This window comes from Gobius niger (assembly GCF_951799975.1).
Source record: "Gobius niger genome assembly, chromosome: 18".
NCBI lineage: Eukaryota > Metazoa > Chordata > Actinopteri > Gobiiformes > Gobiidae > Gobius > Gobius niger.
In genome coordinates this window covers 24,738,497-24,752,930 of record NC_136869.1, presented here as the reverse complement: position 1 = coordinate 24,752,930, position 14,434 = coordinate 24,738,497, and the positions used below count along the sequence as shown (strand labels likewise).

The window sequence follows — 14,434 nt, the reverse complement described above, 5'->3', positions numbered from 1 at the left end:
ATTCACAACCCCCTCTTGATCCGAATCCGGGCCGGTTTGCTCAGATAGTCTGGTTCGTTTGAGGTGTTGTGAACGCGCAAACGGACTCTGATCCGGGCCAAAGAAGTGAACCCTGGTCCGGCTGAAAACGTGGGCCTCGGTCTGGTCCAAACGAACTCTGAAGCGGATCATTTGGTTTGTGAACGCAACTGAGCGGGAGAGCGGAACAAAACCAGGAAGAGAAAGTTGCAGGACGTTGTGCGTCTGTTACAACCAAAACAAACGAGTTGCGCAAAGACAGAGCAGAGCGGAGACAATCACGACATTCATTACGAAATGTTAATGAAAACGCGTGTGCAGATCCTATAATTAGAGCTAACAGATAATATGAAATTTAGACAAAAAGCCATAACTCGTAAATATGAGGCAGAAACCATTGACATGAGCAGCAGCTGAGACCAGAGAGCAAAACCCTGATCAGACCATGTTTTCTACCTCGCTCTGCGTCTCTTTCCCTCGGACAGTCGTCATGAGGAGTTTCCGATGTCTCGGAGCCTTCGCAGTTGTCACGTGAACAAAAAATATCTCCAGCTTTAGTCCTGGTTTAGTCCTGGTTCAGTTCTGGCTCAGTCCCGGTTTTGCCTCGTCTGGCATCATCTCATCTCATGATGAGTATCGTTTATTATTTATCTCCCATTTCATCCGTTAAAAGATCGTTGCGTTCTCAGCGTAGTTACAGTCACAGTCTGTTACCGCTCCATTTTGTAAACAAAAGACGGAACAGGAAGTGGAGTTTAATCGACCAATCAGAGACGTGTGTTTCTTGTTCACTGTTTTGATACAGCGCCCCCACAGGCTGCAGAGGAGCTCTGCATTTAGAATGTTAGTTTGATTGACGCCAGTTTGAGATCTGAAACAATGTTGCAACTTTGGTCCCCGATCAAACCGAGTCCCAGGTGTGAACGCGAACTTAATTTCCATTTGAGAGAACGACAAACGAGATCAGGACTCGTACCTGTGCCCACAGTGATCACAAGTCATCGTTGACCGATCGGGACACGCAAATGTTTCCCACGCTCACAGACAGATGATCTGGGGTCAGTTATTCTCCTCCAAAGAGAGAAATAGAGCAGGACAAAGGACAGAGACGCAAAATATAACAGCATCACATGTTTACAAAATGTCTCTAGACTGACAAAATCATTTAATATTTGCTCTGCTTAAGTCCTGGGAGCGTTCAAAAAGGACTCCAACATGCATGAATGGCTTAAAACAGAAATAGCACTATTAGAAATCGGACTCCTGGCCTATTGTCCATATGGCACATGAAGGATTTGAGAAGAAGCGCAAGAAGCCGACGGTGTGTTTGCGAGGCCGTCCCACTCATACCACCACAAATAACAAAAACTATTACGAATAATGACCTATTACAATAAAGATTAGTGTTCTCATTTAGCAAGCATTTGGTTTCCAATTTATCCTCATCATGTTAAAAGGTTCATTGAGCAAAATGTCATGAGCCATATTTTAGTTCTCAAAGCGATTTTGACATTCCCTAATCACCATTACGTTGGAGAAGAAAGTCGCTCCGGCAGTAAGCGGAACCATTTAGTTTTTTGTCTCGTCTTATTAGCCACAGACGAGGCGTGATTTGGAAGTCTAATTCCTTCATGCATAAATTGTGGATGTTTTGGCCCTTGCTTCCAGTTTTGATAATTATTGGATAAACATAGTGATTATCAAAGGGAAAAGGGATATTTTGACAGATGCAATTTAAATAAACAGAATTTTCCCAAAAAGCTGCTCTGCGCAATTTAGTGATGACACCGGCACAGGGTCTACTTACTGAGGAAAGGAGAGGTACAAGAACATTCATGATATGCAGACTCTTTTTTACATATTTTACTTCCTCTATTCAGCATAATACGTTACTTTTATATTAAGATTTTCTGAAATCATGTTTTATGACCTATAGATACCAACCGATACCAACCGATACTAACCAATACCAACCGAAACTAACTGATACCAACCGATACCAACCGATACCAACCGATACCAACCGATACTAACCAATACTAACCAATACAAACCGAAACTAACTGATACCAATCGATACCAACCAATACTGAATGATACCGACCAATACCAATACTACTGCTGCTGTACAAGAGCATCATTCAGTCTATCCTGCTGTACTGCTCACCCTGTTTTTACAACCAACCGATACCACAAGGTTTTCTTAAAAGTGACTGTTAATGAATGTGAATGAAAACATGAATGTTTCACTTTTGTAACTCGAGGAATTCTCCATTTTTGAGGGCAATAAAGTCTGATCTTATCTTGCAAACTATGTGTCACATATCGAGGGGGTTTCTATCAATGAGCAGTAATGGAAAAGCATCAAACGTGGATCACTGGACTTTTCTCTCTTTTTTTTTTTTATTGCAAGAAGTGCATATTTTACAAATGTGCAGAGGGGGCACAATACATAAAAAAAAAAAAAAAATAGAAAAGAAAAGAGAGACAAAACAACACACATGAGGTATGACATAGGACAATAGACTAGTTTAAGCTACTATTCGTACCATTAGTGCCACCGTCACTACAAACACCACAACTACTACTACCAGTTTAGAGTTTAGAGTACAGTAAATTCATAGAACAGAACAGCTAACAAATAAAGAAAAAAAAAAGAAAAGAAAAGAAAGAAAAAAAGAAAGAAAAGGAATATATATATGAATAAATGGGTTTCATTCATTACTTCTTGTAAATAATGTGGTTGTAATTAAATGTGTGGCATTCTTCTCATACATGGCTAGTTCAGTCATGTCGATAAGGGCAATGTTCCCGAGGCTGCTCACTGGACTTTCCAACACATAAATCCTTGGCTACATGACATAGACAATGAGGTTTTGGGCCTGATCTTGTGTTTCTAAATAAACGCAGGCTACGCTTTTGTGCAGAAACCCCTCTTCACAGTGGCTGTAGTTGGTTGTTGCGCCAGGCGGAAGATATATTCTCTAATGGCATTTCATAAACTAAATTACAAACGTGAGACCTTCGACAGTGGCCAACACTATATATATCATTTGTGTCATGTTTTCACAGTAGAGCGTCCCTTCCACTCCAGCTATCTAGCATGAGCCTTTTTTTCCATTGCTGCTAGCACGAGCATGCTGCTGCTAGCCATGCTATTTTGCGGCGCGATCTAAAGTATGTTTGCGGAGTTGAAAACCAGCTCAGAGATTGAATTCTCCATGTGACAGGCAAAACAGCCTACATTTACAAATTATTATCCACTATTGGCTCCCTACTTCATCATTTTATCTCCAGGGACTGGAGCAGTGAAATCGGCAAAATTCCCGTTTGTACTAAAGGCAAGTTGAGTGTCGGAATCATCAAAATGCTAGGTGCTGTATGTTTTTCGTGACAGAACGAAGTTTTACACACCAAAGTACACACACGGTTTCCTGTTGTGTGGGCCTACATGTGGATGAGCGAGCAGGGCTGGCACACAGAAGTAGAGCACAAACGGTCTTGCTGGTATTGCCAAATATGTCAAACTTAATTAATAACACCATGCTTAGAATCACCCGTGCTAGAAACACTAAGGCTGTTGAGGAATTTGGGTCACAATTCTTTTGCAACACGGGCTCGCGGGCTTGTATATTGTTTAGGGAGTGGTGCACCGTCGTGTCCAAACGCTTATAGGTGAACGATCACTCTGGCATTTTACGTTCAATATCTCTATTAATTCATCATTTTGGCATTACAAATCCAAGCAGTTTTGAAGACACCGTCCTCAGCTCAGGATTTGTTATCGAGTCAGGACAGCGTGTAATCCCAGGGCTATCCAATTACAGTTTTTTTTACTGGGCCAGTTTTGTCGGCGGTCATTTGGCGAGACCCCCAACCACCACCGTAGGACATTTATTTACCTCTGGACAAAGCAGATAAAATATTATCTGAATCAAAACACACTCTGTTCAGAGAGTTGGAGTTGCTCCCCTCAGGTCAGAGATACAGGTGCCCAACAATGAATTTGGAAGTGTCTAAAAGTGAATTTCGAGACTCTGGTCAGCTGATTTATGTAGAGACCAATTATCTATTGATCTAATCTATCTAGTCATCTAATGATCTGAACTTATTGAAACCGGTCATAATGAAGTCGATGACATGGGTGTGGATCGTGCTCAGGCCTGTTGCTTTTTGTTGTGGAGAATGCTGTCCTTGTGTATATTTTTACTCACTCACATTAACAGTAAATTATCAACTATGAAATGCACTGACCACAGCCTGAAAATCCATGTTTTTGTACATGCACTTTGAATTGGTGGGTGAATTTCCAGTCACATGAGCCAACGGCGCTCCGTAATAAGCCTAATCAATCAGCCAAACAATATGTTCACGTCTTCGTCTGTCATTCTTTCAATAGTTCGATGTGTAATGATCGAAAATACTCCTAGTGAGATTACTGAGTGTCTTTTCTCCAAACAAGGACCCAAACCTCTAGTGAGGAAACACTGCACCACTGAAGAAAAGTCCAACACGAGCTCTATTAACCGTGTGCCGTCTCTTCCCGCAGCTGCACTCGGACGTGGACAAAGGCGACGGCAAAGTGAAGTACGTCCTCGCGGGGGAAGGCGCCACGTCCATCTTCACCATTGATGAGAACACGGGGGACATCCACGCCACCAAGAGACTGGACCGAGAAGCCCAGGCCTACTACACCCTGTCGGCCCAGGCCGTGGACCGCATCACCAATTTGCCCGTGGAGCCCCGATCCGAGTTCGTGGTCAAGGTTCAGGACATCAACGATAACGAGCCCAAGTTCCTGGACGGACCCTATCTGGCCGGAGTCCCCGAGATGTCCCCGCTGGGTAAGTCTCTGTGCTCTGGATCCCATTTCACTCTATTTGTGTTGCTTTGAAAGGGGTTAACCAATGTCTCCTACGTTTATAGAGCGAAGAATTCACAATCTCCGTGGACTTTTCATAGTTCGAATATTAAGAGCCTCGACTGTCGATCTCTATAGGCCGCTGTTGGCGCCCCCAGCACTTATCCAGCCCCCCCATCACACTGGAGCCACAGGGTTTTCTCGTTCTTCCTTGCCCTTGTTAATTTTTCGGTCGTGTTTGTTCAACAGTTTGAATTTCTGCCGAACATCTGTCAGCTACTTAGGGAGTCAGTGTTTCTCCTGGGTTTACTGGGGGGGAAATGTTTTTATTTGCAACAATTTTTGGCTGTTTGAATTGAACATGCTTCATCAACTTTAGTAACAGTAAAGCGTGTTGATGATGGAGAAAACAACACTATTAGGTTTATGTACCATTATCTAATTTCCCCATGAATAGCATGAGCTTTAATATTTAACTGTGACTTTTCCACTGTTTTGTCGATGAATTCACTGGGCTTTAGTTTCCACTTCAGTGACTGATGTAAAAGAGATAATGCTAAACTCAACGGTTACGTTCACCTTGGGTTGGATTGCCTCATTCACAGCGTGTCAAAGGATCGGGTTTTATTGCTAATTCGCTCCAGTTAAACTGACTGGCGCTGAGGCAGCAGATACATGGCCCTGCCTCTGCTTCTCCGATGTTTTCTGACACAGCGAGCCCCCAAACAAACAAGACCTCATGGTGCACGATCACCGAGCGCAAAACACACCCTGGATTTGGTAAAAAATACACGGACTGGATTGAGCTGGTGAACTCAGGTGTGTAGTTTTCCATTAGGCAAGGAAGGCAGATGCTTTAGGCCCCCTCCCAACTGTCAATGGCCCCCCTGAATTGGCTCATTATTCACTTGATAAGAGTTTTTTTTGCATGACTATGGTGCTGCAGTTACATTATCTCACCACTAACACTATCTGGCGCTATTTGTCTCCCTTCAGCTGCACGCTTTAGTGACCAACGGCTAATATTAACATAATAATATTAGCCAACATAATATTAATGTAATGGTTTTATATAGCGCTTTTCTGGACACTCAAAGACGCTTTACATTACATTATTCATTCACTCCATGATCGGTGGTGGTAAGCTACTATTGTAGCCGCAGCTGCCCTGGGGTAGCCTGACAGAAGTGAGGCAACCAGTCTGTGCCATCGGCTCCTCCGAACAGCACCACTCACTCACTCACTCACTCACTACATTTGCGAGGCTTGCTGTCTCCCATCCAAGTACTGACCAGGCCCTTCCTGCTTAGCTTCCAAGGTCTGACGGGATCGGGCAGAGTAAAGGCGGTTTGGCCTATTATAATTGAATACATATTAAATTGGAATGAGAGGTGGACATAGTTTTTACATAATGACTCCATATTATATTTTCCTATACAAGTGAAACCAATTTATTGTAACACACATCATAACCTAAAGAACCTCAGCCTTATGTTCTGCAGAGAACTGCATTATGGGAGTTAGCCCCTCCTCCAGTGCGTGCATGGATGGATATCCTTGGTTTGATTTGATTTGATTTGATTTATTTTCACATAATAAAACAATAGCATGATTACATCTGGTTTCACAAATGTGATGGAAGGTTTGCCGAAAACCCTCAAGGGGCTTAATGAGTGGCAACCTCCATACGTTAAAATTAAAAAGCAAATGTGAGGCATGCAATTGTCCAAAAAAATAAAGTAAATTAAAGTACATTGTCAGAAAACACAAAACAACGTACATCAATACTGGGTTTAGAAATGGATCCCAAGAGGAAAATAGCAATCACTCAGAAGCAAAGATCGAAGAGATTTTCTAAACTGAATTGGGGAAAGCTCCGTGAGAGGATCTTCCATATTTTGGGTCCTCTGTATAGAACACTGTATAGAACACTGAACACTGAACTGAGAGTGTCCGGAGCGAGCAAAAGGTTTCTGGTTTCCATTGACAGGATCTCACATGTTTTGGGGATTTCTATTCTCACTAACGGTTAATGGTTTCAATTCTGTATAGCGGCCTCCATAAAAGGTAATATAGGGCGTTATGTTTTAACGATCGGTGGTTAGCGCTGTATAATAAAAGGATATCGTCCTGGGAAACAGTGGAGTTTTTCTTCCTGAAAGTTGATGGGACGTGTCTTTGTGTTGACATACCCACTTCGATCTTGAATTCCCCCAGTTAAGTGTTGCTTTTTGGAAGAAAGCATTCACGCTCGAGCCCCACTGTGTGCCTGGTGTCAGACCCAATCATTAGCACGACATGCTATGTGTTTAATCGTTCATTTAAGTTCTATATTTTCCATAGTTCAAATACTTTTCCATCGTTAGGATCGTCCACTGTAGATTCTGAGGGCTTTTGTAGGTTACACTAACTTAACTGTGCACTGCTTGAATACTCCGTGTCTTTTCCCTTTCATATCATTTTTGGACTTCTCTCACTTTTCGTTCCAACATCTGCATTTGATCATTTTCCACTCGGCTGAATTTGTCTCCTCGGCTCGTCGGGTCACGGGGGAACTTCGCAATGCTCTTTTGCCATTCGGGTCTTTTGTTCGCTAATCACACGGAGGTTAATTCAAAACGTGCCACTTTTCTTTTCTTTTTTTTTTGTGACGCCAATTTAGGTCCAGCTCGCTCAAATTCTTTCACATTCCGGGCTTCGGGGGCCAACCTTGACTTACTTCGGCGTCCTTTCAGGAGACATGAAAGCGGACACCCTTTTTTTTTTTTTTTTTTTCAGCTGATGCTTTTGAAAGTTTGAAAATACTTGGCTGTTTGTGTCACGATGTACAAAGATGGAGGCGCCCTTGTAAAGCGCCGCGGAAGAGAAGTATTCATGTGGCACATTTAGAGATTGAAAGGCCTTCACAAAATTTCAGCGCAAAACGAAAGTGTGAAAGGTGATATCAAAATAATTTGCGATTCGAGGCGCTTATAATGAAAGCGGTAGTAAATCAAGTAACGAAAATGAAATTCTTCTCGCAAGGTGCCAAAGTAGCAAAAGCCTTCGATAAGTTCCACAGAAGAAAACTAATTGGATGTTTTGCTAAATAGCTAAGGATAGAACACCCTGACCTTGACTATTTGTCATTCAAGGTTTGAATTATGGGGTAAATGCTCCATCCAGCAGAACGCAAAGACATTTACACATCTCAAAAGAGCTGTCTATACTATGTACTATGAAGTACTCACGCTACATCGGCAAAGGCAGAAAAAGAACAGAACCCCATGGCATCGTGAACAACGCCAAAGATAAAGTTTTACTTCCGCTCAATGAATGATAGAAACAAGCTCTGTTTCATTGCTGCACGATAATATATATATATATATATATATATATATAGGGATATCCCTGTATGCCAGTCTTACGCAGTGTGATGACATCGTCAAGTTCTCCAATAGCAGCGCCCCCTTCTGTCACATGGTGCGCTAGCTGCGGTGGCGGGGAGTTTCCCCAAAAGATTGTGTGTTCTGCAAAGATAGTTCCTCTCCGTTTTGTGCATGGATGCAACCTGAAAAAGCCATCACATACACCTTCCTTTGTTGTGTGTGAGACATCTTGAGGTGGTAAAGTCATTTCAACCTGGATGGACTCAAACAGAAGTAGCGATAAGGAAGATTTATTGACGTGTATTTTGTTTTGGCGATCAGACACTGGACAAAAAGCCCTAAAATCCGGGAAGATATAATAAGATCCTAGTTCATGGATCTGGTGGTAGACATCGATGTATGTATTAAGGTCCGACTGGACGAACGCTTAGAGTCAGGGATGTCTTCCCTGGAGCCTGGACACTGGTGGTGGTATGGAGACCCATGAAGATGCAGCAGGTAGAAGTCATGGACGGAAGAGGTGGAGATGGGGTGGAGGCGGGTCGCAGCACAGCTGGGAAGCGAACGAACCATGATTGCTGGAGGCTTAAAAGCGGAACCAAGGGCGATGATTGGCTGCTACGGAGGTGTGGCTCTTACGCTAATGGGCTGAGGTGGAGGTGTGGCCCTCAAGGAAGCGATCATTGAGATCACTGGAGGTAGGTGGTGCTGAAATTAGTCTATCAGGTTGAATTAATGCCTAGGCTTCATTTGTTTGTTTTACAATGGGAGAGATTGAGTTTGTAAGAAAAAAAATATATTGTCCTGAAGCTGGGTGAAAGAATCGTGCTCATTGGTCCACGGGGACCTTTTTTTTTACAGCCTTTAAAACCAACTAAAACTTGTTTATTATGATAGTCCAGGTTGTCCTAAAAAGGGTACATTGAAGGGGTGTGTTTTTAATGACATGAAAGTGTGACTACTCCAACTACTCCAGGTGAAAATCACCTACAATACCTTTTGGGGCACTAACGGTTAAAACTAAGACGTCAACATCGACCACTGAAAAATACATGACACCAGCTGTACCAATTGATCCCGAGATGCTTCACTTTCCAATGAAAACAGCACTAAATCTTCTCGTGACGATCTTCAAAACACTGGCTTGCGAGCGCCAAACAATTAGCTCCCCATCTCGAGATAACGCGGCATTAGGCCTGGAATTACAAGCTCTACAGGCCCTTTTATCTCGGACTTTGTGTTCGCGAAACTGCCGACGGCCCGTTAATGTGGACGCGGTGGAGACTTTGCTCTCGGGTTCCGGGACGGCGGTGAGTCCGAGACGAGGAGGCACGTCCATGCAAATGAGCGGCAACAACATCCCGCGGCGGCCGAGGCAGGTGTGTGAGTAAGACAGCAGACGCCGACCTCCGTCCTGAGGAGAGCAGGCGGGACCCGGAGAGAGAGGACTAACGACTTTATAAGAGCAGGATATGGAGGTGCGAGAAAGATAATATGTTTTAGCTATAGTTCCAAACAATAACCATACTTTTCTGCAATGTTTCAGAGGGGTATTATCCTGGATACTTCAAGAAGGTTGAGCTTCTAAGGCGAAAACATTGGCTATTCATGCAGTGGCCAATGTTGAGATGTTTTAGCCTGTTTGTTGAACATGTGCTTTTGTTTGGGTCGTGTTAATGCAATTATGGCGTGAGCGAGTGCCGTCCCGCGCCACAGTGTTTTAACTCAAGTACTTCGTTTGACTTGATAGAGCTTATGAAAGTCTATAATGCTGCAGGAAGAACTCGAGGCAGTGCCATGTAAACAAGGAAAAGTGAGGCTGATTTAGGAGAGCAGCACCATAGACATATTATTCATACACTGTCATTCCTCACTTCTCCCCGTTTACCACAAGGACCACGTTTGAAGGGGGAATCATGGCGGATTGACAGACTCCCCCTCCCCAGCTCTGACAAAGCATGTTCCTAAAAAGGGCATAAGATCTTCACTGTAGACTCCGCCCTTGCGTGACGTGAAGCTCGGTCGTAGCTGCACAGCTCCATTGCTAACAGTACAAGATGTGTTTGTTTCTTACGAAAACCAGCCTGGTCCCTTTAATTGTAACTAACCCAGCGTTACCACAGGAGGAATATTTAGCTGTAGAAAGTTTAGGAAAATTAGAAACCAGGCTTTAAAGTTGTTTTTTTTAAAGTTTCTTAAGTGCAATGCTTTCCAATGGGAGACTAGCGGCGATATGGAGGTACCACAGCAATGGCGGTCCCTAGTGTCGTCGTCACAAAGCAGAGCAGCCAGTGGCCATTGAGCAGCCACGACTCAGTAGACCTTTTGTCATGATTCGTCTTTTGTTCCCCTGTTTTTGTATGTTTTCTTGTGTTTGGTCTAGTTCTGTGTTTTATTTTAACATGTGTTCTGTTCTTGTGATTTTGCTTTACTTCCCTTGTTACCTGCCTGCCCCGCCCTGATGTGTTTCACCTGTGCCCCGTTTCCTCTTGTATTTATACCCCTGTGGCTGTTTCCCAATTGCCAGGATCCTCGGCGTCTCGACCACTTCGGACGTCATTTGCGTCATCACAGCGCCGCCAAGTGGTTCCATTTCACCTGGACCACTCGCCCCCTCGCAGCTCGACTCCTCCGTTTGGCTCATTTACGAAGGATACAGCAGTGGATCCTCCGCTGCCTCGGAGAGCTGAAATTACCCATGATGCACTGCAGCATAGTTTCTTTTTTCTTTTCTCGCAAAACTTTATTAGTTTAAAAAAAGTTGTGTTCCACATAAACAGTTTCCTGGCCTCTGTTATTTATAAAACAGTTGTTTTAATGAGCATAGATTAACACGTGACCTGACGCAGCCGCTCGCTCCGGAGGTCGTTCCATTTGAGCTCAAAGGCGGCGGGGAGAGGACACTCCGCTCCGTTTTGGAGGAGCCGCCACCGAGGACGTCAACGAAGTGGCCAAACGGAGGACGGATCCTCACAATTGAGAAACAGCCTGTGTTTCCCTTGTCCTTTGTCACGTCATTGTCTTCGTCAGCCCCGGTTTTTGGTTTTCTCTGGATTTGGTTATTTTGGTTTTCGTCGTTCATTAAACATCACCAGTTTTGTTGCAGTCCTGCATTTTGGGTTTTATTTTCTTCACACCAACTCCTACCATTACACCTTTTGCTTTAAATCCATATAACCTAAGCAATGGAGCCTAAGCCCTGGATCCTGGTTTCTCATATTGAGGCGACGTCAGCGCAGGCACATTTGTGTTAGATTTTTGGCTTGTTCTCATGAGTGCCCACTTTGGGCTAAATGTTTGCCTCATCCATTAACACCTTGAGCTTTGGCAGTCGACAGCGGCAGAGGATAGTGGCTCTTTTTTTCCCTTTACTCGCTTATTAAATTGAAATAGCCATTTTAATGGTGCTGCATTTATTCATTTAGTGTTAAAGAGTTGGTATCGTGCTTTTTGCAGGTATTTGATGATAATCCTAAACCCCTCTCTTACACTTCAATATTACACACATGTAATGTTGATGTAAAACAGCTAAAGCATCCAGTAGTTTCACTTCCTGATCCTCTGAGGGAGCTAAAATAAGCCCCTCCCACTCCCCCACTTGCTCCCCTTTGCTGTGCAGCTTTTTCAAGAAAGAGTAGAAAATCCATTTCCTGGATACGTAGAGCCTCAGGAGGAGTTTCGAGAGCTGTCACCACGTTGCTAAAAACAGCCACTCATGAGCACTCCAACGACAGCTCAAAGATGCGCTAGAGGCTCCAGGTCTGTTCAAGATGAGAGAACAAGATTGTAACGTGGCACAAGAGGCTCTAAAAGTCGATTTTGCAGAATGCCCTCACATGTAAACGCCTCGTTCCAATGACTTTGAGTAAAATGTTGACTTTTGCACTTAATATTTCAGTCTTTTGCTCAAATTTAGATTCGGAAATCGCGCCGTGTGCTTTTTATTCTCAATTTTCCCAAACTAAAAATCACACGTCCGCTCGCAAACACAATGCCCGCCGGAAAACTCGCAAAGAGATATTGCTCCTTAAGCCATTCAAAGTAATTCAGTCCTTCGCTCTTTCGCGCTTTCTCTGCGTATTGTGTTTCTCAGGGGAAATCGGTGTTTGGAGCTGTCAGACCGGTTACATTGTAATGAGATGGGCCTCCATTTACATACTTACCACTTCTCATATGCCCGCGCAGGCCTGCAGGCGCCGCTCTGCCGCTGACTGACGAGCCAGTCCACGGACGTCGTATTTATTTGCATGACCCTTCAAATGCGAGGGTGTGTAAATCAGTCGGAAAAAAAAAGACGATTCTGTTGTTTCAGAATTAGGATCCTCTGCGCAAGAAATGAGCAAACACATGCCGTCAGTGGGATAGTGTCAGGGGTCTTTGTTTCAGTATCTCTCCTTTGCTTTACAAGTGCAGCTCCCACATTTCTGCACATGGACTCGAGGTGAAACGCTGCAGGCGGATGGGGAAATAAAATTAATGCACAGATATCAATTTGTTACTTATGCTGAGCAATGCTGATATAAATATGAGGAACAATATATTGCAAGTTTTCTGCCATTTTATGTTTTCATACAGAAATAAGACATCAAATCTCAAGGTAGGGGGTCAGATATAAAACAAAATCCCTCTGAAAAAAATCTTGAAAGCATTGTTGTTAAGACGGGAGAGTTTGGAGTCTGTTGGAGCTACTAAAGTGGAGAGAACTGGCCCAAAGGTGCTGCAACGTGTGAGCATGTGCATGTACATCTCTCTCCCAGAAAGGAAATGACCATATTTGGAGCGGCATCTTGAACACCTTGCACTGCACACTATTAGAGCTCCACAGTCCCAACTCCTCTCCGGTCCGGAAGTAAAGTTCCCCTTGCTTTGACACCATATTGATTTGGAATAAAGTCTTTAACTCCGTAACTACGTCAGCTTGGGCTGAATCCAGCTGTGTGGTTATAAAGTGGCCTCAAAGTCAGACGCAGGTGAAAAAAGCACATCTGAGATCCATCTAGTTTACGAACAAATACAGTTTAACTGCGAGCCTTCGTCCTAGAACTACATTACCCAGGATGCTCGGGAGTCCCATGATCTACAACGAGGCTTTTGATTGGTGGAGCTTCACGTTCCCACACGTTGTATTTATTTGCATGACCCTTCAAATGCGAGGGTGTGTAAATCAGTCGGAAAAAAAAAGACGAAATGAGGAAATGACCATATTTGGAGCGGCATCTTGAACACCTTGCACTGCACACTATTAGAGCTCCACAGTCCCAACTCCTCTCCGGTCCGGAAGTAAAGTTCCCCTTGCTTTGACACCATATTGATTTGGAATAAAGTCTTTAACTCCGTAACTACGTCAGCTTGGGCTGAATCCAGCTGTGTGGTTATAAAGTGGCCTCAAAGTCAGACGCAGGTGAAAAAAGCACATCTGAGATCCATCTAGTTTACGAACAAATACAGTTTAACTGCGAGCCTTCGTCCTAGAACTACATTACCCAGGATGCTCGGGAGTCCCATGATCTACAACGAGGCTTTTGATTGGTGGAGCTTCACGTTCCCACACGTTGTATTTATTTGCATGACCCTTCAAATGCGAGGGTGTGTAAATCAGTCGGAAAAAAAAAGACGATTCTGTTGTTTCAGAATTAGGATCCTCTGCGCAAGAAATGAGCAAACACATGCCGTCAGTGGGATAGTGTCAGGGGTCTTTGTTTCAGTATCTCTCCTTTGCTTTACAAGTGCAGCTCCCACATTTCTGCACATGGACTCGAGGTGAAACGCTGCAGGCGGATGGGGAAATAAAATTAATGCACAGATATCAATTTGTTACTTATGCTGAGCAATGCTGATATAAATATGAGGAACAATATATTGCAAGTTTTCTGCCATTTTATGTTTTCATACAGAAATAAGACATCAAATCTCAAGGTAGGGGGTCAGATATAAAACAAAATCCCTCTGAAAAAAATCTTGAAAGCATTGTTGTTAAGACGGGAGAGTTTGGAGTCTGTTGGAGCTACTAAAGTGGAGAGAACTGGCCCAAAGGTGCTGCAACGTGTGAGCATGTGCATGTACATCTCTCTCCCAGAAAGGAAATGACCATATTTGGAGCGGCATCTTGAACACCTTGCACTGCACACTATTAGAGCTCCACAGTCCCAACTCCTCTCCGGTCCGGAAGTAAAGTTCCCCTTGCTTT

The 14,434-nt window shown here is 43.7% G+C and overlaps 1 protein-coding gene across 1 annotated transcript in view; it reads left to right on the top strand.

Moving 5' to 3' along the window:
* Nucleotides 1–14,434, top strand: part of LOC306977553 (cadherin-7-like) — a 368,395-nt gene that overhangs the window by 127,920 nt on the left and 226,041 nt on the right. The window contains exon 2 of the mRNA XM_079575930.1: nucleotides 4,568–4,862. Coding sequence (XP_079432056.1) covers nucleotides 4,568–4,862 — 295 coding nt within the window. The remainder of the gene's footprint in view (nucleotides 1–4,567; nucleotides 4,863–14,434) is intronic.